This window comes from Marmota monax, unplaced genomic scaffold (assembly GCF_021218885.2).
Source record: "Marmota monax isolate L192 unplaced genomic scaffold, Marmota_monax_Labrador192_F-V1.1 WCK01_AAM20220418_F8-fsc00051, whole genome shotgun sequence".
Classification (NCBI taxonomy): Eukaryota; Metazoa; Chordata; class Mammalia; order Rodentia; family Sciuridae; genus Marmota; species Marmota monax.
Genome location: NW_026695202.1, coordinates 8,565,076 through 8,592,568, shown reverse-complemented (window position 1 = coordinate 8,592,568; position 27,493 = coordinate 8,565,076). Strand labels below are relative to the sequence as shown.

General features: G+C 39.7%; 1 protein-coding gene across 29 annotated transcripts in view; it reads left to right on the top strand.

Moving 5' to 3' along the window:
- Rbfox2 (RNA binding fox-1 homolog 2) overlaps positions 1-27,493 on the top strand; it is a 267,658-nt gene that overhangs the window by 111,392 nt on the left and 128,773 nt on the right. Inside the window, exon 1 of one of the 29 annotated variants that reach the window (XM_058574183.1) lies at positions 15,890-16,106. The exons of the other annotated variants lie outside the window; for them this stretch is intronic. Within the exon in view, the coding sequence (XP_058430166.1) occupies positions 16,092-16,106 (15 nt within the window). The 5' untranslated portion in view covers positions 15,890-16,091. Of the gene's footprint in view, positions 1-15,889; positions 16,107-27,493 lie in introns of those variants that run through there. 29 annotated transcript variants of the gene reach the window in all.

Here is a 27,493-nt window from a genome sequence, read left to right as displayed (position 1 = left end):
CTTTTCACCCAGTTTTATAGACAAGAAAAGTGAAGGCTAGAGAGGCTGTCAATTTGCCCAAGGTCACTTAGCTGGGAAGGTCCATCTGCTCTTCCATTCCACTGGACTGGTGAAAAAAACCCTGAAAGTACTGCCAGTGTTTTCAGTCTAATATTCTGAAAGCTTTAACTCCTTAACAGCTTTGAGTCCTGACCTATAGAATGACCAAACACAGCCTTGCTACTTGAGAAGCAGATGACTTAGATATTCTTTCATCACTGGAAAATATCAAAAGATTGTGTAGCAATCAGTTTTTTCCTTCCTCCAGGAATTTTCATCCTGTATAGCAGCTCCGTCCACCCATTCCACCTGCCTTTCCTCATGCAGGTGCAGATATTTTCTTTTCTCTTTGCTTTGTGTTTGTAATTGCAAGCTAAGCATCTCTTACTTAGTGGACAGAATTTGGAGGAAGTTAAAAGAAAATCTTCTTTATCCGTAGATTTTCTATGACACATGTATAGTACACTTACCTGGAATCTGTGTGTGTGTGTGTGTGTGTGTTTATGTGCATTTATGTGTGCATATATCCTATTATAAGCTTCCCTTTTTGAGCTTTTTTTTTTGCTTATCCTAGCTGTTCAATTTAATAGAGACACCTTATCCAACAGAACACTTGTGTTTCTTTTTCTGTAAATTTTTCCTTTAAATTCAGAGAGCTGGGTATGGTAGCGTGTGCCTGTAGACCCAACTACTGTGGAGGCTGAGGTAGGAAGATTGCTCAAGGCCAGCCTGGGCAACATGGCAAGATCTAATTCCAGTGGGGGAAAAAGGTGGGGGAGGGGGAAGCACAAAGAAAATGGCTTTCTTTAGGTGAGTTCTTATCAATACTTTATTGTTACCAATTAAAAAACTGTAGAAGTCATTTTCTGTCTTATTGTAGGCTAGAAAAATGATAAGCAAATCTGTTAACAGTTGTAGCTTACCAATTGAGGCACTGGCCTAGGTGTTTTATTTACATTATTATTTTCATCATAACTCTACATTCATAGATGAGGAAACAGAGGTTAGAGGGTAAATGCTTGCTCAAGGTCATAGCTGGTGAGTGGTGATTCAGTTCAATTCCAGGTCTGTTTTGCTTCCAAATTAAATTCTTGTCTTCATTGCCATGCTGCCTCTGGAAAATGATCTTAAGAGTTCATTTGATCATCTGGGCCCATACCTCAGCTCTGATCACCTCAATCACCTATTGTTTCTGATCACCTCAATCACCTGTTGTTTCTTTGGAGAGGAGAAATACAATTTTATATGATAAACTCTACAATTGAAAAAGTAAAAAATAAGGTAAGTATTTTATGGTGTTTTCGAGCTTTAACAAACAAGCAGGTGATTTTACCTGATGTTTGGTCAACCCCTGCCCACACCACTGTACCCAGAAGCAGTTTGAACTCAGGAGTACTTTACCACTGAACTACATCCCTGTTCCCCTCCATCTTTTATTTTTATTTTGAGTCAGGATCTCACTGTTACTGGTGTTGACCTTGAACTTTTCATTGTCCTGCCTCAGCCTTCCAAGTTGCTGAGATTGCATGCATGCGCCATCACACCTGGCTTACTGATGTTCACTTTGCATTACTTTTACTGAAATTTAAATCCATCCTATCTTATAAATAAAAATGCGAAAAAAGTAGTTACTCCCCCTCAAATAATGAACAGTTAGGAGATTTCAGTGTGATTTAAGGTGGATGGGAAGAGGTAGGCCTTAAAGGATGAGTAGTAGGTGGTTGGAGAAGAGCAGGAAGTGTTTTCTTGGGTTAGAAAATGTTACTGTTTGTCTTATCGCCTGGTACATCCTATGTTCAACGATTCCCAGAGCACCTGAGAATGGTTATCAGAATCCAGTACTTAAACTGGGTGTGGTGACGCATGCCTAGTGCCTGTAATCCTAGTGGCTCAGGAGACTGAGGCAGGAAAATTGTGAGTTCAGAGCCAACCTCTGCAAAAGCAAGGTTCTAAGCAACTCATGAGACCTTGTCTCTAAATAAAATACAAAATAGGGCTGGGAATGTAGCTCAGTGGTCCAGTGCCCCTGAATTTAGTCCCCGGTACTGGCCGCCCCCCCAAAGAATCCTGTATTTAATGCACATGTACTTCTCCCTGCCCCACTTTAGGAATTCCTTGTGATTCAACTCTACTGCCTTTATGTTGGGTTTTCCCAGTCATGTGCTATGAAAGATTCATATAGGGAAAGCATTCTTATGTAATAATGAAGTATTTCAGTATTTCCACAGTGTTTACTGTATATCTATGATATGCATTTAGCATGACACTGTTGATATGGAGATGAATAAGACATGGTCATTGTCCTTTAGGTACATCCAGTTGAGATTTTTTTAGTCTTGTTCAGGACACAAGACCTACAAATGTGGAATTAATAACAAGAGGCAAGATATACTTAAGGTTATAAATAAAATAAGTGAGCCAAAGATAACAGAGAGATCAAAGGGTTTAGAATTTGCCAGAGAAATAAAAACAGTTCATTTAATATTTCATCCAGAGTATGGAGTAGGTCAGGGCTGGAGTGAGATATGGGGTATGGGTCATGACAGAGGTCGTGAAGGTACACAGTAAAATGGCTCACTGGATTAGAGCCAGGTGCTCATGCCTTTTAGAATTATTGATGGAATCATCACTTGAGATTGAGAGGGGAGGAAGATCCCACTAATTAGCATTTTAAGTGGAGAATGTTTAATGCCAACACTAATGTAAAAAATAATGTTAGCGACAACTCAATCCCTGAGATTATAGTTTTTAGGAAAAATTTAATTTCTTAAATTGATCTTTTGGTTTCCTTGATTAGCTTCTTCTCCTTGATTAGAGCATATAGTATTCTCTGTATTAAAACACATTGGCATTTATTCTTATTGGGTTTTGGAAACTTGGGAAACTTTAACCCAAATCATACACAGTTTAAGACACCCAGAGACTCTCTTGTCATTCTCATTTGCCCTGTACATTGTTTACTCACAGCCTTATTCTAGATGGTTGCCGAATATTACGGGTTTCCTCCCCCAGACCCACCAAATGAGTACTTTTTTCCTTTATAAGTTCTTAAAACTTTCTTGTAGGTGGTGGTTTAGGAAAGGGAGATTCTTTTCTCCCCAGCCCCTTAGTAGTTTTAATTCTAAGTACCTATGGAGATAAAGATAAATATGGGAAACTTCAGGATGAAAGGAACATTAGAGACCAGAGAAGTCAAGGGAGGTCATATCAGGCCTAAAGTGGAAACTATGTTACAACCTAAGCAAGGCTCAACTGATAGGTCTATAAATAGGATTTTATCACCTCAGAAAATTTCTGGCATAGTTGTAGCTTTCCATGTTGGGGACTATAATATTTACTAAAAATAAACTGTGTTTCAGAAATAATTAAAGTAAGCCCCACTGAATTCATTTATGTTATTAAAAGTATAGTCACAACCTGAAAATAAGTTGGAGATGTATTAATTTTTAGAAACATGTGGCTGTTGAAACCATTGGTCAGATCCAGGGTAGAGTGGTGTAGCGCATTCCAGTATGGATTAGATAGGTTACCTTCTCAGAGAATAAGGTTATTTCAGTTTCTCCTCCTAGTTCAGAAGACTCCGAACCACCTTTTCATGCATTCAGACTCCTAAACTGGCATCAGAGGGTAGCGTTCGTCTAGGCAGGCAGGCAGGGCAGTTCTGTTTTCCAGGAAGCTCACAGTGAAGCTGCCTAGATGCGACTGTTCAGAACAAACAGCTAGGTCAGCAGCAGCAAAACCTTCAGCTGTCTGAGTCTGTGCCTCACATTCCTGCTATCCTGACTGTAGCCCTTTAAATTGTGCAGCAAATTCTTGGCTTCTATCTGCCTGTCAGCTAATCACTGGCACCCCTGAATAGTCTATTTTCTTCCAATGAGTATTTGTAAAATTTGCAAAAAGCATCTATTAATTTTAGTATTCTCTTGGAAGGCTATGAAATTCTGAAATTGGGCAAATAGTAAAATTGCTTAAAACGTGTTTCTTAAGATTATTTAACCATGAAACACTTTTCAAAATATAACGATTGGGGGCTGGGGATGTGGCTCAAGCAGTAGCATGCTCGCCTGGCATGCGTGCGGCCTGGGTTCGATCCTCAGCACCACATACAAACAAAGATGTTGTGTCTGCCGATAACTAAAAAATAAATATTAAAAAAAAATTCTCTCTCTCAAAATATAACGATTGAACAGTGTAGCACTGGTATGACTCATGTACAGTGTGTGTCAGGATTAAAGTAGTCACCAGCAGCAGGTCTCAGAAATAAGTTAATGGTTTCAAGAAATGAATCAATTTTCTTTTTCCCAAACTTTAAAAAAAATTTTGGAGAAGCTAAATTATTTTTAAGTACAAAATTTAAAGAAATTAAACCATTTTAAGAGCATAATTCCACAACATTGTTAATTTTATCACTATATGGGCTGGGGTTGTGGCTCAGTGGTAGAGTGCTTACCTGGCACGTGTGAAGTACTGGGTTCTTCGACACCACATAAAAAAAATACATAAATAAAATAAAGGTATTGTGTCCACCTACAACTAAAAAAATATGTAAATATACATTAAAATATATAAATATATATTTAAAAAACTATATGTACAATGCCTGCTTTAATGCACAGGTTAAATAAATAAGGCCTTTCTGCCTCAAAGCAGCTCACATGTACCCTTATTTCTCAAAGAGGATACCCTACTTTTAAATGATACATTGTTGCATACTAATAGAAACTCTATATTTATATTTAGTAGTTTTCTTTTTGAATGAATAGATTCTTTTGAGTCTAGAAAACAATAATTAACATCATTTTAAGAATTGCTGGGACTGGGGTTGTGGCTCAGTGGTAGAGCATTCGCCTAGCATGTGCGAGGCCCTGGGTTCGATCCTCAGCACCACATAAAAATAAATAAAATAAAGGTATGGCAACTACAACTAAAAAAAGAAAAAAGAAAAAAAGAAAGAAAGAATTGCTAGACTACCTGTTGACAACTTGTAAAATGCTAAATCAGAATTATATTTTTCAGATGCATTGTGTCCCTGATTGCTTTAAGCCTTTTACTACTTTTGTTCTTATTTTCTCCTTTTAACCACTCAACTCCCTTCTTTTCAGACCCAGTGCTTTAAAGAAGGGAACTGAAGTTCACAATACAATATTTTCTGAAGAGATGAGAAAGAATGAAATAGGCTTAACAAGTTCATAGAACTCATTGGGCCCCAAACTCAAGCATCTGCCTATTTGTTTGCTTCTATGTAATATTTTTTGTTTGGTGATTATTTAACAATTGGCTGTTAATAGTGTAATGGTAATCATAGTGTAAGTACACAATGGTTTAACACATTCTGATGGATATGACAACATTCCTGTAATGTAGGCAATGGTACTCCCATTTTTCAGATGGAGAAAATGACACTATATATTTGATCTTTTTGCATTACTAGAATTCAGGGATGATTATGTTAATATTTTATTTCAGTCATTTTGGTGCAGAATGGTTAGGGGCAGTAGGTGAGGGTGATAGGCTCATTGACTTCTTGGCTTAAACTTCCTTTTTGACTATGTTGGCTTTCTGTCACTGAGACAAAACAACTAAGATGATCAACTTAAAAGGAAGATCGTAGTTCAGAGGTTTTAGTTCCTGCTTACTTGACTTGTGGTGAGATAAAACATCATGGCAAGGAATATGTGGTGCAGGAAAGCTGCTCATTGAGCGAGAGCGAGAGGAGAGAGAGAAGGGGAGGGGCTGTAGTCCCAATATCCCCTTCAGGGGCATGCTACCAGTAAGCTAACTTCTTTCCACTGGGCCCCACCTCTCGATAATGCCACAGGCTGGCCACCAGGCCTTTGGCATGTGGGCCTTTGGGGGACATTTAAGATCCAAAACCATAATGTTGACGTTTCAGGACTTGCTGACAATCTCTTAGTCATTAAATTTGCACACTATTGATGTACATAGAGTTTCTGTTGTTTCAAATGAAATTGAATTTTAATTTGTAGATTAGATGATTTATTATTGAAATCACTATTTAGAATTAAGTTCCACTGGATATAACAGAAATACTTCCACCCCAAAAGAGAAGTAACTGAGTGGGGGGTAGAGAGAGGAAGAGAAGGGAGAAAGAAAGGGTTTTTTTTTTTTTTTTTTTCCACATACACAAAAAAAGTTTGGAAGTGGGTAGTTCAGGGTGTTGATGGTGTGCATCGTGGTGATGGAGGATCTGAGATCCTTCTTGCTGTTTGCTTCTTTGCCTGTAGGATGTTGCCTAGATGGTTCTAGAGCTTCAGTCATCATTTCCCCATTTCTGTGAAGCAGTTTGAAGGGAGGAAAAAGGTGGTGTCCCCCTCTCCTGTTTAAGAAAACTTCCAGGAAGTTCTAGATGAATTTGTGCTTATATCTCATTGGCCAGAACTTGGTCTTATGGTTACACCTTGCTGTAATGGAGGTTAGGGGACAGAGCTCTTTTTTGAGGAGTATGTGCTAATGAGCTAGAGTGACAACTGATTTTATTACTAAGGAAGAAGGCAAGAAAGGAAACCACCAGGAATTATCAGAGTGGCCTGATCTTCCTCCCACATGATATAGAAGCTACCATTTGGTAGCTTCCCTGTGAGACTTTCAACTAGTCTTTGCCATATTATCCAGGAAGGTAATTTTTTTTCTCCTTAAATTTATACATCTTTATGCAAAGGTGTTTTAAGTTAAGTAATATGAAATAATAAGGATTGGGGCTGGAGTTATAGCTCAGTGGCAGAGTACTTGCTTCGCACATGTGAGGCATTGGGTTCGATCCTCAGCACCACATAAAAATAAATAAAATAAAGATATTGTGTCCATCTACAACTAAAAAAAAATAAAAAAAAATAATAAGGATCATTGCAGTTTCCATTTTAAGTTCGAGTTTTTTGAAGTTTGTTTATTGGGAGTTTAAATATGAGATGTTAGAATAAATATAAACATGAAATATTTAAGTATCTGTTCTTAGGTAAGGAAAAAAATTGTTGAAACCTGGATAAGCATTAGGTTATACATTTTGAGAGAATAGAGAACTTGCTTTTTTAAAATTCGAGGTTATTTACTTTTTAGAATAATAATTATTTTAAAAATAATTCGTTTATAAGAGTAAAATTTTCAAAAGGTACATAATGGTCATATGGTGAATCGTCACTCCTCTTCCTTCCCCCCAGAGGCATTGGGTGTTGTAGCCTTCTTTTATATAATTCTTCCCTTTTATTTTTCTTTTTTAAACCATTGATGCTGTGCTATTCATAGTTCTTAACCTTTTTTTCCTCTTAATAATATATATTAGACTATTTCTTAACTGTATTTTAAGAGCTTTCTCATCTCCTTCCTGCTCCCAAAAGCTCTTTAGTGTAGTTGAACCATAATTTGTGAAACAGAATGATCTTGTCTTGTTCATATTAGTTAAACTGAAGTCTTGACTTGAATTTAGAGGATATTAGGAATGAGCTGTTTTTGGTGGTTGAGTATCTTCCTTTTTTTAAGGACTAAGGTGTTTAAGATTTAGTCATTTTGGAAATAAGTCCTTTTAAAACATGTTATATAATTTATTTTTTCTTAACAGTGTACTTTTTTTTAACATAGTTGTCAGCATCAGTTATTGTTCAGAAGTGTCAAACAGTAGTATTTCAGGAGCTTGCTAGCTGGCCTTACTAAATCGCTCAATTTATCGTCTCTTTTTTTGGGAAATACCTGCTTTTTAAATGTTTTCCTCTGGGTCTCCTTTGTTCCTGATGTGACTGCCTCTAATATAGTATTCTTCTTTCCTCTGGTACTTACGCGCTACTGTTTTCTAGTTTCTGTTCTTAATTTGCCTTTTGAATTTTTGGTGGGCAGTTAGCCAGAAAGCCAGAACAGAAATATCCCTAAAATAAAAATAAATTCAGAAAGAAGTTCTGTTGGGCTTTCCTTCTGATGAAGGCACATGCCTGTGTCAATATCTCGGATGCTTAGAGGGTCTTCTTTTTGTTTTCTGATTATTACCATGGTCTAGAATAACTCCCATTCGATAGAACATTCTGTGATGATGGAAATGTTTTATGTTTGCCCTGTCTGTTATGTAGTTGTTAGCCTCATATGGCCCTTGAGCACTTGATATTCTGGCTAGTGTGAATGAAGAACTGAAATTTTAATTTTAATTAAGTTAAATTCAGAGAGCCGCACATGACTAGACTCTATTTAATTAACTTGTCTACATCAAGCTTGATTAGACTGGAGCTCGAATCGGGATTATTTTATTGTGCAAAGAAGAATAAATGGGTAGCATTGGAGGAGAGGCGACATGTTGATGATCCAATTAGCTTAAAAGTAAATGATTAAGTTGGAACTTTTTTTTGTATTAACATTATGATTATTTCAAACCATAACATTCTAAAGCCATTATGCCATCATGTATTTATGGTTTGTAGCTATGGCAAAGTTGTAAATTCTTTTGGTAACTAGGGCAAAATTAGTAGCACTCCAACTTTATTTATAGAACTTGGTTAGACAGTTGCCTGAGTGCCAGAAATGCCTACAAATAACTTTGACCTTCCGTAACAAAAAGTCAGGGGATAAAATGTTCCATAGTAGAAGGTCTCAGTTATATCTGACATACAAAACACTATATTCTTTTGGAGAAATACATAACGAAACAAATGTGTACATGATTAGAAATGTTGGTAACTGTTAGGAAGAACATAAACAGGGAACAGTAATTGAAAAAAAGGGGTAGACAAGGAGAAGGACTTCTAACTAGATGGTTTGGAGTGCTTTATTAGAGGAAGTAATATTTAAGCCACGACCCACAAGATAAGAAGAAGCCAGCTTTGCAAAGAATGAAAGGGTAGGAGGGGGGATTTCAAAAGAGGGAATTACGGGGCTAAATGGGTCTTGGGGGAGAAGGATGGACCCACTATAGCTCAGGAGATGAGTGTATTTAGAGCAATGGTTGAAAGAATTTAACAGTATGAAATATGACTGGAGGGAATGGGTACCTCTGAGTCACCTAGGACCTTAAGAGCCATCGTAAGGAGTTTGGATATAAAAAAAAAGATTATGTCATGTGATACTGTAGAAGTTAGGGAATTATATGATCTGATTTTTGTTTTAAGACGTTCTCTTAGGCCAGGCCTTGGTGACACACACCTCTAATCCCAGCTACTTGGAGGCAGGAGTTTCGAAAGTTCCAGTCCAGGCCCTACAATTTAGTGGGATCCTGTCTCAGAATAAAAAATAAAAAGGGCTGGGCAATTAGCTTTTTGGTAGTGCACCCCTGGATTCAGTCTCCAGGACTACAAAGAAACAAATAAAACAAAAAACAGAAAAAAATGTTTCATTGGCTCCTGTGGGATGGGTGTTTTGAAGGGAAGCAATGATGGAAATGAGAAAACTACTGTGATGTTCTAGAAAGAGATGATGGTAGCTTGGGTTGAAGTGTTGGCAGTGGAGATCCAGAGAAATCATACACAGGCCTTGCTGTAGGTTGGACACAAGGGGTGAGGGATAGGGCAAGAATCCTTTGCCTTTCATAATCCTGAGGTAGGCAGTGCCAGGGGAATGCTAGATTTCAAGGTAAAGGTGGTAGGGAATTCGGACCCAGCTTCGAGCCTGTATGTTTGACATGCCTGGGTGACAGTCATGTAGTTGTATTGGAGCATGCAAGAGGTTTAGACAGGGAGCATAACTTGGAAATATTAGCATGAATCAAAGTAATGGAAATGGGTGAAGCAACTCAGAAGGAAGAGAATGACCCACGATGGAGTGCTTAGGAATATTTTCTTTTTAAAGATTTGTCGAGGGATAAGCCAGAAAAAATAACCAGTGATAAAATAAAACCAAAAACCAGATTGTGGTAATAAGTACCTTAGGAGCTAGAAGAAGAAGAGAATGTTTTAAGAAGATGGCCAATTTTTTTGACTTCTGATAAGAAACCAGATAAGTTGAGGACAGCAAAATGTCCATTGGATTAAGTAATGTGGAAGTAGTAAATCTTGATAAGTTGATTTAAAGGGGTGGAGGCTTGGAAAATTTATTTTGAGCAGATTGAAGAAGATATAATAGATGAAGGAGAAAAGAGGTCTATAAAACTTTTTGGAAGCTTTACTGTGAAGTGATGAGCAGAGTAATGGTAGATAATGGAATGAGGTAAAGGGACAGTGGCGGGGTTAGAAAAATTCCATGGGGTCCCCATGATTTTAAAATCATGGTTTGTTTGGTCACTTACCTGCTAGTAGACACCTGTGTTTTAAACATTGTGCTTTACTTCTACAGGTGGTCGTAGTGAACTTCCTCTACACTGGTGGGGATTGTCTAAGGAAGGCCGCTTGGAGGTAGAATAGCTGTGCCACAGGCTGTGCACATTGCAAAAATTAATGGGTACAACCAGCCTGACCTCCAAGGTAGTAGGGCCAATTTATGCTTTCCCCATCAGTGTGTGAGAGCAGAGAGTAGGTTTTCTGAAGATGGGACATGAGTGAATTTTTGGACGTGATCATGATGAGTGAAAAGGGGTGAGAGCGATGATGGAGGAGAAAATGGGTGACTGACCAGCAGCCAGGTCTTCACTTGGGCACTAGAGGATGGCCTGCAGATGGGCAGTAGTGGGGGAAACGCCTCCTTCATTGTGCTCACTGTGAGTAGGAGGAGGTGCATGCATATCTAAGTAGCACTGTTGAATTGATAGTGAGAAGATGCTGTATGGATGCTTCTCTTTTTAAATGACATATTTGGATAGAGATCAGCCAAGAGTTGGAGGTGGGGAGAGAATGAGACAGGAAGAAAAGGCAAGAAATAGTCACTTTCAAGAGTAGGAAAGTTTCCTAGGATAGCTTCGGTGGGATTGCTTGGCACTGTCAAGTGCCCATTGAGGTTTTATGATTATGAACATGCAGTGAAGTCCATCAGCTTGGTTGTGATTTTCCTTCAGTAGAGTTAAGCTGTTGGGACATGAATGCAGAGAGGGCAGAAACTTGCATTTAACCACGTTTGGAGTTTTGCCTTGTGGCAATGATGAGAGGACGAATGATGGAGGGTCTTTGCAAGGCAGGGGTTATGATTATGGACTGTGGAATCAAAGTGGAGCAAAGGAAGGAGTGGAAGAGAGAACTGTACTGGGTAGATGAAGAAAAGTGGTGGGGTTAGAAAAACTCCATGGGGTCCCAAACTGTGTGGAGGGGATACCACAGCAAGTCAGTCAGAAGTGGGAGAGATTCTTTAAGAGTGTAATGGAGACATATTACAGGGAAACAGGGCTCTTAAGATAACGTGGTTTCCTATTTTAGGGATGGCAGCCCTGAGTTCCCTAAAATTGGAATAAGAATTCTAAGAAATTGCCTCTTTGCCCTTTCCAGAGGCCAGCTTCAAGATGCACCATTCCCAACATGTGAATGAGCAGAGCTTGCTTTAGACATCCAGGAAGGTAATCACAGTTCACAAGAATTTTCAGGACCATTCTGTTGACAACAGCACTAGTGCAGCAGTATGACGGCCAGTCCCACATACAATGTGTGCATACCAAGTCCCGAACCTCTCCCTGGCATTGTAGGTATAATCATTGATAATGGAGTGCAGGATTTGACTAGGGTAAAATTTCTAGTGATTTTTGCCTGTCTTGATCAGATTTTATCAGTGAATAAGTATGGTATATTGTAGACATGATCTTGGAATCTTGAAAACTTGTATTTAGGTTTTGGCACCTTTATTTCCCAACTGTGAAGCCATGATACCTATTATTTGAGTTATTGTGAAGGCGCAGTGAGACTATGCCTGCACAGCTGTGGCACATAGCATGCTCCCAGTCGATAGACGCTGGATGGGGATGACTATGTTGGCACTAAAATCAGCAAGCAGGCATGGAAGACTCCCCGGCTCATCTTCCAGAGTGCCTTGGGTCTAACTGGAAAATGGCAAAACCATAACTATCCCTACCCTCCCTATGCCTACCTAGATGAGCTTCTCAGGCTTTGGGGTATGCGCAGATGCTCCTCGGGCTTCAGGTATAATATTGATTTTGATTCTGTAAGTCTAGAGTGGGGCCCAAGATTCTTCATATCTGAGAAGCTTCTAGTTGATGCTGGCCCATGAGGCATACTTTGAGTAGCAGAGTTCTATTAGAGAACTGCCCTGTGGGAATCCCTGCTATTTAAAACAGAGAGGAAATGAGGTATAAGAAACTTATTCTTTCAACTGTTTTTTTTTTTTTTTTTTTAAAAGTCAAATTCAGTGGACTTCACATGTCCCACTTCTCTAGTCCACAGCTTGGTGAGGCTCTGTTATCTCTCCCTATCCTCAAAGTGAAAGGACTATAAATTATATAGAGAGTCCTATCAGATTTTGTTTGAAAAATTTCAGTGCCTGATTTCTCAGGTATATTTTTCAAGAATCATGCTGGCTCCCCACATGCACACAGCCAGAGAAACTTTTAAAAACAAGTGGTCTCTTGAATTATTAGATTTTGAGACAGAATCTGAAACGTGGCTCCAAACCCTCTCTGCCCACCAGACTTGTCAAGTTGTAAAACACAGGACTTTCAGAAGCAGGGATTCGAATGCATTATAAGACTAGAATTATTGGCAGCCCCTGTTTTGCTATACCAGATTATCTGATTTTTCTTTCTCCAGCATGAGTCCAGCATGCCAGAGACTTCCTCTGTGGGCTCTGCCTAGAAGAATTCCTTCTCCAGTGCTCAAATTGACACATCTTCACCTCTGAGCTAATCTGGAGGCTGATAGCTTCAGAGTGCAGTCTGATAAAATGTCCTCCTAGTGGAATGCAGTGTGTGTGCATCTCAATCTCTGAAGGCTTGAGATCTTTCCCAGAGTGGCTTCATCGTGTACGATCCTTAGACCCTTATTTTCCCCTGTTAAAGTGAGTCCTACATAGTTATAAAGTACAAGCTTCCTTATTTTGATGATCGAAGAGAATTTTTTCCTCCCTTTTTTTTGTGTCTTTCTGTGTTTCTTCTTCTTCTTCTTTTTTTTTTTTTTTTTTTTTAAGATAGGAAAATGTGGGCATGCAGGAGCATGCAAGAACAAGACCAGTAGCTCGTCTGTGTGGTTGTGTTTTGAGTACAAGTTTGTGAAGGAAACACACAAAAGAGTTTCATTTCTGACCAAGACTATCTACCTAATTTAAAAATCTATAATCAGGAAAATAGCATTAGAAATTTGTAAACTCTTCTTTGGGCTTCAAAGGAGTTTATAAATGGTTCTACCCATGGGAATTTTTGAGGTAGTTTTCAGAGTTTTTGTGACATATTTAAACTTTTATGACTTTATTTTGAGGATTTCTGTATTTTTCTTTTTCTTTGCTGCAGATGTTTTTATCTTTATCCTATCCCAAATTGATTAAAAGATAACACCATAAAATGACAGCATGAATATTTGTGATTTGATGGTGTTTGTTTTATTGTGGTAGTTAAGGATGAACAAGTATTAAAATAAAAACTCTTCAAAGAAAAGTTGAAAAGACTGGGCTGGGGATGTGGCTCAAGCGGTAGCGCGCTCGCCTGGCACGTGCGGGGCGCTGGGTTTGATCCTCGGCACCACATAAAAATAAAATAAAGATATTGTGTCCACCAAAAACTAAAAAATAAATATTAAAAAAATCTCTCTCTCTCTCTCTCTCTCTCAAAAAAAAAAATTTGAAAAGACTGAAGCTTCTTGGTGTGATGTTACTATAGTTATGGCTTCAGATTTGGGGGTTGCTGTGAGACAGGAAAATTGCATATGCAAATTGATTATGGACATATAAAAAGAGTCTTAAGTAACAGTTCATACAAAGTCAAGATTAGTTTTCTTCACATTCAGTTTTTTAGAAAAGGCTATTGGGGACATATCTTAGAGGCGTTTGCCTAGCATGTGCAAGGTCCTGCCTAGGCTCAGTCCCCAGTGCTGCAAGAAAAAGGGGAAAACAAACAAGGACATCTGTTTTAAAGCTTGGAAGTTCCTACTCCTCTTTTGTACTAGAAATGAGGTGATGCTGCCTTAGAAGAAGTGGGGTGGGGGAGGTTCTGTATAAAGAAAAATAAAAGGTTGGGTGAGGCTGAGAATCCCTGCCCTCCAAGTTTAAATGAGCTGAGAGTTGAAGGTGGGAGAAGAGGAAGGCATTGTGAACCTCCTGAGGACACACATATTTAATATGAAAGAAAAGAAAAAGTGACCTGACTTCTACCTTAAAAGTACAGGAGACTTCAGGTCAGCAGGTAACTAGGCCGGGTGTGTGTGTGTGGCGGGGAGAGAATGAATAAATATGAATATGAACCTATGCATGGGGCCTGCCTGGCGTGCTGCAGACCTTACTTGGAGATTTCCTAAGCTGGAGGGAGCTATCTCAACGTGTCTCAGGGGGAACTACAGCGCTAGGGCAACTGAAAGGCAGTAGGCCTCTTACTTTGGTTTGGTTTTGATTTTGTTTTGTTTTTCCTTTAATGAGTTAAAGGAGTAGAATATACCTCTAAACAATAACATTTGAGAATGTTTTGTGTATCTAACATATGCTGGGTATTACATAAAAGACTCCCTGGCCAAAAATAGATGAAGGAAATCTCCTTTGTAAGTTTCCACCCTGAAGGGTGAAAAGGAGATAAGATTGGCACAGGAGTACATTTAGTAGCAAATGGCAGAAGTGAATGTTACATTACAAACCCCAGGCCCACAGAGGAAGGAGAGCCACTTACAGCTAGGGTGGGCTTTTGAGTTGGAATGTGGGGAAATGGGTCAGAGAGGTAAGAAAAGAGCATGAGCATTGGCATATGGAGGAGAATTTAGTTATTTTCTGAATAAAACCCACTGATTGGATAATACTTGTTCATCATTGTATGTAATGGACAGAAGCTTTGCCTGGCATATAGGAAGTACTTAAGAAATGTTGGAACTAAAATTGGGCAACATGGTCACCAAGATCATGGCAGAGAGCTTACATAGTTATATCATTTCATTTAATTTAATTACAACTCCAAACATAGTTTTTTAAATTCTTTTTTTTTGAGGGGAGGAAACAAAAGCCTGAAAAGATTAAAAACTTTCCCCAGGCCACAATGATAATAACTATAGATCCAGAGTTCAAACCTGGGCCTATACCCTTCCCCTTCTTCATGCCTAGTAAAATATCTGTAACATACTAGGGGCTTGAGATTCACTTGATGCTAAAACACTTGTCATTTGTCCCTTCAGAAGGAAGGTTGTGCTGTAAAATCCTATAAGATTAAGAATTTTTACAGGCAATGGGGCTGGGGTTGGGGCTGAGTGGCAGAGTGCTTGCTTGCCTAGTGTGTGTGAGGCACTGGTTTCGACCCTTAGTACCATGTAAAGGTAGATAAAATAAAGGCATTCTGTCTATCTACAACTACAAAAAAATTTAAAAAATAATAAAAAATAAAGAATTTTTACAGGTGAAGTGATATAAAGAATAATAGTGGTAGGGCGACATTGCAGGAAGGGAATGTGGCTCTGAGCATGTTCTGTGGTGCATGCCTGGCTTCTTTTGGGGGATCAGGAAGAATCTGGTCAGAGGGGAAGATGCCTAGATCTTGGAAGACCGAGTTTTTTGATTGCTTCATTCACGTTTAAAGAACTCATGTTAGACTAATTTTATGTCTACCACTAGAAACTGGTGCTGGTGGTTTATTACCAACCCCACCCATTTCTGTCTTTTGCAATAATCTTTGTGAGTGGTGATTGTATTTCTAGAAGTAGAATGACAGAGAGATTCCCAAAGGCAAACACAGAGTGTGGTGTACACTCAAGTTCAGACGCTAGGGGCTGGGAGGAGAGAGAGAGAGAGAGAGAGAGAGAGAGAGAGAGAAGAGGGAGAGAGACAGGGAGGGAGGAAAGGGAGGGCGAGAGGGAGGAGAGAGAACAACAGAACAGTCAGCTGGAGAGGAGGGAGGAGGGGGGAGGAGACGGTTGATTTTTAGATTTTTTAACTCAAGTAATTTTGGGGGGGGTTCTCCCCACCCCAATTCCTTGCCCCCCATTCTGGCACCTCCTTTCCCACCGTTCACTGAAGTGCCTTTTTGCAGTCCAGGATCAACGGACCGCTGAGTTTGAGCAGCCTGGTCTGACATGATGTACCTCTGGGTGAGTACAGTGCTGTGGGCGAGGGCTTGCACTTGCACTTGCACATATAAGGAGTGGAAAGCTTGAGGTTTTGCTCCTGCACAGATGGCCTTCCCCACAGGGCACAGACTGCCATATCCCCTTCTTCACACAGGTGTCAGGTTTTTAAAATCTAGCAGTGCTTTTGACATTGGTGTTTTGTTTTGCTTTTAAATGTTGTTTATCTCGTTAGACTTAGGTGAGAGGGCTGAGCTCCCAGAGCAGTGCCATCCCCTGGGCTTGGTGTAGGTTTAGAGAAGGCAGGTGGGCAGGTGAAAGGAGCCGATGGCTTCAGCAACGGCAGTCTTCCTGGTGGATCAGGATTGACTTGGATTATGTTTGGGGGGCACTGACCTTGATAATCAAGCCATGTCTTCAGATATTGAGAACCAATAGGTGGCATGATCCTTAATTAGGAATAAGTTTTTGTTAAGTTTTTATGTAATAATTTTAATGTCCTTCACAATAGTCTTATGAAATGGGTCACTGTTATTAATAAAATTGTTCGAGGAAAGTAATTAAGTCACAGAGTCACTTGCCCATGGTTAGAAATCAAGTCTAAAGGATCTAGAATATTAATTAATAAGCAAACATTACAAAGCATTTTATATTTGCCAGGAATTTAATATGTACCTTGCATTATTTTGATTTACTGTTAACTGTGTCATTGTGATTTGGGATAGAGGAAAAATACCGGGATTGGAGAGATTTGTAAATTATGAACGGTGGTAGCTTTTAGGAGAATGTCAGGGAAATGAAAACAGAACTACCCTGACCCCTCCTCATTTTTAGTTGCAAAAACAAGAACATCTATAGTCCCTTGCAAAGATGGCTGTGCTACTCTCTTGAGTAGACAGCTGTTGTGCGTTGCTAAGGGAGCCTGCGAGATGGGATGCCCTTGGCTACTAGCCAACTTTTGAAAGTTTCATTTTGCCCTTTGCCCTTCAGCCCAGATGTCTGGAATTGCAGGAACCTACTTGGCTCAGACAGGCTAAATTTATAAATATCAGAAAGCAAACTTTTAACCAGGTTTGTGGGGACAGAGCATGACCACGGGGCGGGGAGGGGTGCAGCGTGTATTTGTGTGTCTGTGTATCTGTATGCGTGCGTCAGGAGGTGCTTCTTTTCCTGCTTCTTCCTTCACATGACCTTGGAATGTAAATTCCTCCCCTCTATTGATTTATTTTTGTAGTGCTCTATTTATGAGAACTCAAAGAACTGTTCTGACACACCAGTGTGTGTTGAGTAGTTTTCACCTGCCTGGTGGTTGGGATTGAACAGCACTGTTCAATCCATAAGGATAGGTTATTCTGTCTTTTGATTGTTTGGAAGAGGAATTATAAAAGGAAGTAATTTGAATTAATCTCATTTCCACTCACTTATGTTTGATGAAAGCAGACAGTGGCAGTCTCCTTAGTTATTTCCTTTGTGTGCCTCTTATTTATATATTTGTCTCAATCCTCTTATTAGCCCCAGAACAGAGCTTCCCAACCAGTTTGCTGCATATAGGATTAAGATGCATATATGCCAAGACAACTATTCCCCACAACCTCAGAGCAGCCAATCAGGTGGGGCTTGGGATTCTCCCTGTCACATTGACTGTGCACATTCTCATTTGCCACTGTATACCATAAAAATATTACCATTTTTCTATGTGTGCTACACCTGAAAATTTGGGTAGCATCGTGTACAGGAGAGAAGAAGCTCTGTCTCCTTATTATCTGCATCCTCTAGCCCAGCGCCCCAAACATTTGTTGAATCCCACAAAGATGTCCAGAAGAGCAATAGCTGCTTAACTCTGAGATTCAGAGAGGAAATGTAGGTGGTCAAGCATTTGGTCAGAGTCTCTGAGGAGCAGTTCAGAGACAACTTACAGGATTAGAAATAGAAGATCTCTCTCTGGTCCAGATCTAGACAGGACCAATCTAGGTTGAGCTGGGACCAAGCCATGTAACTTTGGGCAGTCATTTAACTATTCTGGGCTTTGTTTTCCACATTCACATGGTAACAGGATTAAACTGAACCCCTTCTATTCCTGAAATCTTGAGAAGTGAGTTTTATATAGCTATAAGTATGTATACCATGCCCAGTGTGTGAGGATGCGTAGGTTCTGGTGAATATAAGCCATGAAGCAGCACCACCACCATTGTCTGCTTGGTTTGGTACTAGCAGTGAGTCAAAGGTACTGTTTCTGAGCATTCTAGGAAAGTCACTCAGCTGTTCAGTTGTCCATATTCTTAGTGTGTGAGCTTTTGTGGAACCTGTGGCTCTGAAGAGTAAAAGTTACAGCTTACCCCAGGGAGAGTCGTTGTGTAGTTAGATGTGACACATTAGCCTCCTCCTGTGTGTCTGGAAGACTGAGAAAGGATGCTGTCTTTGACTTATGCTGTCTCTGACTTTGTCTATGCCTCTCTCTGCCAGATCTTTCCTGTTGAGTTGGTCCTCCTTTTTGGTGAATTTGGTAGTATCAATGGGCAGCATAGTGTATTGTGAAGAGTATGGGCATTTAAACTTCACTAAAGCTTGCTGTTTCCAGTTGTGTAGCTGCAACAAGTTTCTTGACCTCTCTGAACCTCACTTTCTTCATTTGTTATATAGGGAAATTAATAACCTACGTTATGAGATCATTTTGAAGATTTGAGATAACCTACAAAATATGTTTAACATAGTGTGTGGCACACAGTGGATGCTTTTCACTTACCTAGTGCAAGTCAATCTTTTGCTTTTGACATTTACAGACGGTTTGCAAATGATGGATCTATCTCATTGAGGATATCTATGCATTCTCATAGGGATAACTTTGATAAACACTAACTAGTTTTATGTGAAGTGTTTCCCCCCCTTATGTTTTAAGTATTCCTCATTAAGGTCGCCTTTTGATGGAGAATAACTCATGGCTTGTTCTAAACTTCATAATTTTTTGGAGGGGTTGCATTGTTATTGAGCATTCATTATGTCATCTATTTTCCTTGTCTCTTCATCATCCAAAACAGGGAGAGAAAGAGACAGACAGACACATAGACATGATTCCTGTAGTGAGGGAGCTTACTTGTTTGATGATTATATAATTTATATCCAGTAAACAAAATCTCATTCCACTTAAGTTCTCAGGAGGCAGGATGTGAACTGATCTTAGCTAGGCTGGCACCAGGCTTTCTCTTACTCATATCCTATATGGATGAACTTCTGGATCACATTACAAACTATTGTTTTGTCATAGATCAATTCCATTTTCTAAATAAATCAGTTCAGCTAGTATTTAATGAATGCCTATAATGAGTAGAACCAGCTGTTGCAAATACAAAGATGATTAATGACATCTGGTGTCCTTAAAGAATTTGTGACATGGTGGTAATGTGTGTATGCAGATAATAATGATTTTTGTATGAAGCTATTCTATTAAGAAAGTGTTTTTATATGTTATCTTATTTTATCCTCACACCATCGCCAAGTTGTGTCATTATTGTGTTGGGCAAGTGAGGAAGGAGATGGGACGAGCATGTGACAATTAATAAATGGCAGCCCTGGAAACCCAGTCCCGTCTTTCTAAAAACTATGGCTTTTACTTCTTTCACACTCTCTTCTTTTGGGAGAAGCTGATGTCATTGATATATTAAAAAAATTTATTTTATTTATTCATTTTTATTTTAAACTGTCTGAATGAGTTAGACATACACCCACATAGTCTTCACCTCCCCTCTCGTGAGTTAGCTGTTATCTTCATTTTATAGATGAGAAAGCAGAAACTTGAGTAACTTGCTAAAGTCATGTAATTTAGCACTGGCAGCGTTAGTATTTGAACTCTGGTTCGTCTGGCTCTGAAGCTTATTACACCATACATAACCTTTTCTCTTACTTGTTCGGGAGTTTCCAGTCTTTCACTGCTGCCATAGAGCATGATACGATACAGGGATAGAGTGGGGAAATGAAAAGAAGGAAACCGGAATTCTGTTTGAATCACCACTAGTTACCTGACACATGTTACTAGATTGAATATACTTTTATTTTTCAGGTGGTGAAAAGGATGCAGTAGTTCTTGAGAACATTTGTGGAATAATCCTTAGAATATGGTATCAGCCATTTTAGAGTAAAGTAACAACCAATGGCTTTATCGTAAAACTTGGAAATCGTGGACTATGAGCCAGAGGCAGTTTTTGTTCTCAGTTGTGCCACTTATCAGTGTATAACCTTTTTGAACATTTGTTAGCTATTATCTTCACTTTCTAATCTTTAAAATGAGATTAACTGCTGATTTAGATGAGTATAAAAGATCTTTTGAAGCCATTTTGTGCTAAGCAAATATAAGGTAATAACAACAATAGCACCTTTTAATTCAGATTCCAGTCAGGTTACTCTTTTAGTGCTCACTTTTTGTTACTATTTTGCTATTCTAATTGTTTTCCATGATCAGAGAACTAAACAGTAGTAAATCAGGTTATCACAAATCGTAGAAATCCTTCGGTTCAGATAACACTTAAGGCCAGAAACTATAAGTGGGAACTTGGCAGTGAAAAGCCATTAAAGGATTTTAAGTAGGATTAGGAGTAGGGTGAGTTAGAGGTTATAATTAGATTGAGGGTTTTGTTTTTATTTTTGTTTTTTGTTTTTTAAAGCTGTCTACACAGATTAGGGGAGAATAAAAATACAGAGAGAAATTAGGTGATTGTTGTGTAACATCTCAGTGACAGGGAATGGTGGTGATAAGGTAGCCGCAAAGCAGAACTGAATGAGACCTCTTCATGAGGTGAAGTGAGAGGCGGTTGTCTTGATTTGGAAGAGGAGGGAAAATGAAGAGAATCATGGATTTGATTTTGGATTTGGCATTTTTGGGGTAACTGTGAGATGTTAAAGAGGAGATATTCTTTAGATAGCTGCCTACCTGGTTCTGGAAATAACAAGTAAAGGTAAAGACTTAAACTATGGAAATTTGAGAAAACTTGCATGCAGTGGATATTGAAGCCATGGAGAATGAGAATGGCCTAGGGAGGCAATATGGAGCAAGAAGAGAAGTTAATGCCTGTGAGAGAAGTATGAACCCACAAAGGAAGCAGGGAATAAGATTCTAGAAAACTTGTTCTTTAGGAGAAAAACCAGGTCACTAGGAAGTCAAGGTAAGAGAATGTGGCAAAAAGAGAACTGAAAGTGTCCATGGGTTTAGTAATGTGGCAGTCACTGTGATGTTAGCAAGGGTTATTTTGGTGGAATAATGAGGACAGAAGCCTGCATGGAGTCAGTTGAGTAGTTCATGGGAGAGGCAAGGAAATGGAGATAAAAATAGTTAGTATAGATAATTGTTGGAAAATTTTGACTCTGGTGAATATAGAGGATACCTAGATGTGGCATGAAGAAGCTTTGTTTTATTTTGAATAAAAGAGATGGGATGGGGGTGTAGGTCAGTGATAGGAAGTGTGCTTAGCATATGTAAGGCCCTGGATTCACTCCCCAGCACTGCAGAATGAATGAATGAGACTTGATCATATTTGAAAGTTAATTGAATAAATCATTTTTAGTAAACAAAGTATATATGAGAGAAGGGCTAATTGCTTCTGCTTTGAGAAAATGGGCTGGGCTTTAGGAGTAGGGTGAGAGCTCCCATTTTAACAGGAGGCAAAGCAGATGCAGGTCAGAAAAGCTAGCAGCATCTAAAAGTTCTAAGAGGTCTGTACAGTAGAGGTAGACAGGCAAGATGGATTGAGGGGTAGAAAGGGAGGGGCACTGATTTTTCTAAAAAGGAATAGATTGGTGAAACAGTATATACACATATACATATAGAGCCATATATAATGTAACTCCATGTGGCTTATATGCATGGGATGAGTGGAATAGGGGTGGTAAAAAAAATTATAGAAGTGCCAAGCATGTCTGTAATCCTCGCTACTCAGGAGGACGAGACAGGAGGATCCCAAGTATGAGTCCAGCCTGGGCAATTCAGTAAGATCCTGGCTCAAAAGAAAGTAAAATTAGAAAGGGCTGAAGATGTAGTTCAGTGGTAGAGCATTTGCCTAGCATGTGCGAAGCCCTGGGTTCTGTCCCTGCATGACCAGAGAGAGAGTGAGAGTGAGAGAGAGAGAGACAGAGACAGACAGACATACAGAGACAGAGGCATAGGTTAGATTATTTTAGATTGTCTAAAAGATGTAAAATTTTTTTTTATTCCACTTAGGGACCATTGATAGATTTTAAACAAGGTCAAGTATGATCAGATTTGTATATTAGAGAGATAGCAAGAGGCTTCCTTTATTGTTGCAGAATTTATATTTATACTTTGAATCAAATTGGTTTAATATATAATTTAAAAGCTGAGAAAACTGTATGGGTCTAAACAAGTTATTAATAATATGAGACTGATGCAGTTAGTGCATATTTATTGAGACTCCTATGTACTGATCGTCTCCTGAGGAGTGGTGAAAGAGTAGTGAACAAGACAGAGTCCTTTCCCATAGAGTGAGTTTGTTTGTTTTATACGAATGGTAAACGTGAACAAAATAGCTCCAAGAACTGGTAAAGGCTGTAGAGAAGACAAGGTAATATGCCTCTGAATGGTTTAGAAAAGAAGACTAAATGGTAAGAGACACATCTTGTCACAATGTGGAATGCAGTACAGGCAGAAGTAGTAGCAAACGCAGTGTCCATGGGTAGGAATGAGTCTGGACAGAAAGAAGGATGTTGTGGTTCAAGTGTGGAGAACAAAAGAATGGTAGGATGATAAGGCTGGAGAGGTGGGCAAAGCCAGGTCATTCCCCGTGGTGGAGATCTGAATTTTGTTCTGGTTAAACCAGGAAGGTATTGGGAGCTTACAAGGGAGAGGTGACTTATGTAGGCAGAGCAATAAGTGAGGTCAGGAGGCTGTTGCTGTCATCTAAAGAGTCTGGAGGGCAGCTTTTGCTAGGACAAAACAAGATGGCTTGGGTGAGTGTTAAAATGAAAGAGGAATCTGAGTTATTCAGCTTTTGATTTGAGAAATATGGATGGAGGGGCCATTTCATTACAACAGAAGAGATAACAGACACAAAAAGCAATTTGTGTGGCTTGGATTTGATAAGTTTGACTTCTATCTAAATGGAGTGGTCATTTGATATGAATCTGGTACTCAGAAGAGAGATATGAGTTGTGGGTTGAGGTTCATTAGTGATATTTAAAGCTTGAGAATTAAATGTAACTAGAGAATATGCTGAGATCAAAGCCCTGAGTCATTTCAGTAGAGGTCTGAAGGTTACTGAGAAGAATTGGGTGGGGTAGGAAGAAAACTAGGCAGTTTTGCTCTGGAGAAGAAAGTGCTGCTGGGTTTGGATAATTTAAAACAAGTAATAGGCCATTGGCCTTGGTTTTATGTTAGTCATTGGTAAACTTGGTAAGAGCCATTTCATTTGGGGTGATGGAAATTAGCCTCGGAATGGATTGAGCTGTTATTTGGTAGGTGAGGACGTTGAGACAGTGAATATTGTGGAGCAGAGACCTGAACTGGGGCACTAACTAGAGGGGAATTGTAGGCTCAAGGATGGACTTTTGAAAGATAGGTGTAAGGCAAGAACCAAGTAGAGAGGAAGAAATAAAGAGTGCTGGGAAGAAAGAGGCTAATTATGGGTGCAAATTTGTTATATCCAACTTAGAGAAGAGGGATTGGCCTTAAGATGAGATGCACTTTTTCTTTTTAAGAAGAAAGGGAGAGAGTGTATGGGTTTAGAGTCAGGTAGCATGGTGACATTGGCTTCGGGTAGATGAGGGTGTCCTTTCATCATATCTGCTTTCGCTGTGACATGTAAGGGGTATATAGTTGAAAGCAGAAGTGTAGGGAGTGGAGAAGCATTGCAGATTTGAGGAAAGAGGAAGGGTGCGAACAGTGAGGAGTGAATTTACTAGTGGTAGAGTAGGCTTGAGCTTTGTGGTTAGAAAAACCACACTCATATTCTTGTGAATGGTAGCAGGTCTGTTGTGTGTTTTTAATCCCACAATCTTGTGTTGTTTAGATGCAAGAGAGATAACCAGAGGTTTTTCCAGATAAGTTAGACTAAGGCAAAAAGGGACTAGGGGATTAAGACTTTTGGACAGGACCAGCTGTGGTTCTGAGTCATCAAATCTAACCTGGCTTGGAATTAAGAAGGAGCTCCAGGGGCCGGGGAGATAAAACAATGCTGAAATCAGTTTGGTGACTGGGAGCTTCAGGAAGGAGGTTGAAGAATTGCTGAGTAGGAAAACTAGCGCAGGCAAACTCTTGATGTGGTAATAGAATGCTTGAAATTCTTGAAAGTTTTGGAGGTGTGACAGTGTTAGGTTGTGATGCTAGGTGGGTGGCTGAGGTGAAGTGGTGAGGAAATACACTCGGTGCTGAAGACATTAAAAAGAAGACCTTGGAGGCCAAAGTTTTGGTTCAGGTGATGCTGGCTTCTGCTTTTACTGCAGAAGCAACCGAATTGTCAAGTTTCCTTTAGAGGGAAAAAGGCAGGAAGCATCATTGAGAGGGCAAGTCTACAGAGGGAGTTTGCTGAGGCGAGCCTGTGACTTCCAGGGTTTGGGAGGACAGGGAAGGGCAGGTGATGGCATCAGAACAGACATGCTGACCCGCATGGGTGAGCCATCTCAAAAGCTTGACTTCTGATGATGCTTGAGGTGAATGAAGATGGGAACCAGGATGGAGTTGTTCTGGAATTCTCTTGGAAAAACTGGGAACTATCTTAAGCTATCTTAAAGATAGTGCAGTAGTTTCAGAGTTAGTAGTGCATTAGAATGCAGATTTCACACAAAGCACTGTGTGAAATGCTGGATTCGTTAGGTCTGGGCAGGCCCAGGAGTTGACAGTTCTGTTAAGTTCCCAGTTGCTGCTGCTGGTCCAGGTAGCACACTTTGAAAACCATTGATCTAGAGAAATAGCGGTGGCTTGTAGGTGGCAACTAACAACAGCTGAGAATTGTAGGTCCAGATGATGCATGCCTGGGTGATGGGCAACGATTCCCTTGGGACAGCCTTGTCTGGCATCTCTCTGACTTCAGCAGTTTAAGGAGGAAATGAGTAATGATGATTTTTTTTGAGGGATAGTGATTTCTAAGTGATTTATGTTGTTTATCAGCAAACATTTATTGAATATTTCTTTATACATCAACATGAGACTGCCAACAGCTATAAATTATTCTTTCTCAAGGACAGTGGAGTAAAAGGACAGAGGATCAATAGATCAATAACTATACATTGTAGCAAAGACTCATTGCCAATCAGTAAGTGGTGTGGGCAGCTGTCCACAGAAGTTCAGAAAAACAGGCGTGTGCAGAAGACAGGGTCGTCTGGGGAAGGTGTCTGAGGCAGAGAGGCTGGAGCACAGGTCTGGCAGGACTAAGTGGAGGCCAGCCGGCACTGCAGAGCAGATGCAGGTGTGGAGAGTAGCGTGAAACCGGCCACTTCTCGAAAGTCCCACGGCAGTCATCCTGTCCCAAGTCACCGCTGTCTCTTGTCTGTGTTATTAATTTTAATACTAGCCTCACTGCTTCTGTTCTTTTTTCCCCATTCCTCTTCCTAAAGTTTCTTTTCAACACAGCAGCCAAAGTGATCCTTTAAAGTCACCTTACACTGCTCCTCTGCCCGAAACACCCCAGTGGCTTCAGTTCTCACGCAGCACACCCAGCCTGATGCTGCATTAGCCCCTGTGGCCCTACCCGGTTTGCTCTCCCACTGTTGCCCCACTGAGTCTTCCACCTCATTTCCTTCCCTGCTCCTTCTCTGTCCACTCCACTGGTACCATACCAACCTTCTGGTCATTATTTGAACCCTTTTCTCAGGGCTGTAGCTCTTTCTTACCCGTTCCACTGCTCTTCCCCCAGAGCGCTGCATGACTTCTGTTTTGTTTACATGAGATCTGTACTCAGGTGTTATGTTTAAAGGAATTATCTATATAAAGATAATTCACACCTCTTGGTTCATCTCCTTTCACCCATTTTTACTTTTCTCCATAGCAACCACCACCATCTTACAATGCTATATATTTGTTATGGCTTTTCTTCCCTCATGAAAGCACTGGTAGATGTTCTGTGCCTAAAAAGGTGCCTGAAACATAATGGCACTGACTGGACACCTGTTGAGTGAAAAGAAGGGAAGACAGAATAATGAAGAGACCCTTGTCATGTGAAGAGAGAGGAATGAAAAAGACGGCTTGTTGGATAACTTGGAGGATCTTGAATCCTACTCAGTCGGTCACTGTTCCATAGAGGATAAGGGTTCGTGAAAGTTTGTCAACCTTCTTTAAACACTGCTTTGTAATTTGGTTCTGTGGAAAGGATAGTTGGGAGAGAGACTCGAATACAGAGATCAGTTACTATTGTAGTTGTTCAAGTATAAGGTAAAAAGACTTTGGGTCAAAGTTTGGCAGTGAGGATAAAGTTTTTAGTTAGAAGATGAATGTCTTACATATTAATGCTAAAAGGTGGTAGACTTCCAGTTCAATAAGAAAGCTGCCTTTATGATTTATTTTAATATGGCGTTTAACCTTGAACATTTTGTCATGTTTCAAATCAGAATATGGAATTTTGTTGTAAAACTTATAAAGGATAAATTTGGAACAAAGTAGACATACTAATTTTTGTAGTTTTTACATTATCCATTTGGAGGGCTAAAAATCAATGTGGTTCAATCTCACATATTGACAAGGAGGGAAGGTGGGGGTTGTACCACTCTCAGGATACGTTTCCTTAGGCCCTTTTTCCAACAGAAAAAAAGCACATTTTAAGAATTGTAGTCTTCCTTTTTACTAACTCTCTTTTTTTCCTTCTTGGTTCTGGAAATATGGATTGCTTTTAAAACTTGACTAGTTAAAAAGCATTGCATTCCCTTTTAGAAGTGACAGCCTTCTCTGAATGTGAGTATGCTGCTCCTCTTCAAGAATATTTTCTCAGCATCTTGCACTTGTGTTAATGAGGGGAAACACATTAGCTGTCTTACAAGGCCAGCATGGAAGAAGCAGCCCACAAGCCCTGGCTGAAGGTTGAGACTGTGGGTGGCATCACTGTGAGTAGCAGAGGCTCCACCTGGAAATGGGTGAGTCCACGGTCTGAAACCTGTAGGTTTTATACTTTCTTGTTTATTAACTTCTGTAGTGTTTTATGTGATTTTGTGAGTCTAAACCATTAATTAAGGATTAATGAAATCTAGACCTAGCCTTAGTTCTTTAAAGTAAATAACTGTCATATTATTTCCTCTAAGGATAAGATCGACCCTTTAGTCTCTAAAAGTTTTAGCAAGATTCCTATATTCCTGAAAATCAGAAATAACTAATTATGGCTTCATTGTCTACTACACCATATGCTGGTTATAGCTCTGTCCCCAGCTCAGTCCTTCATCTGCTGGGTGATTATGCATAGGTCACGTGGTCTTTGTGTCCTTGTATC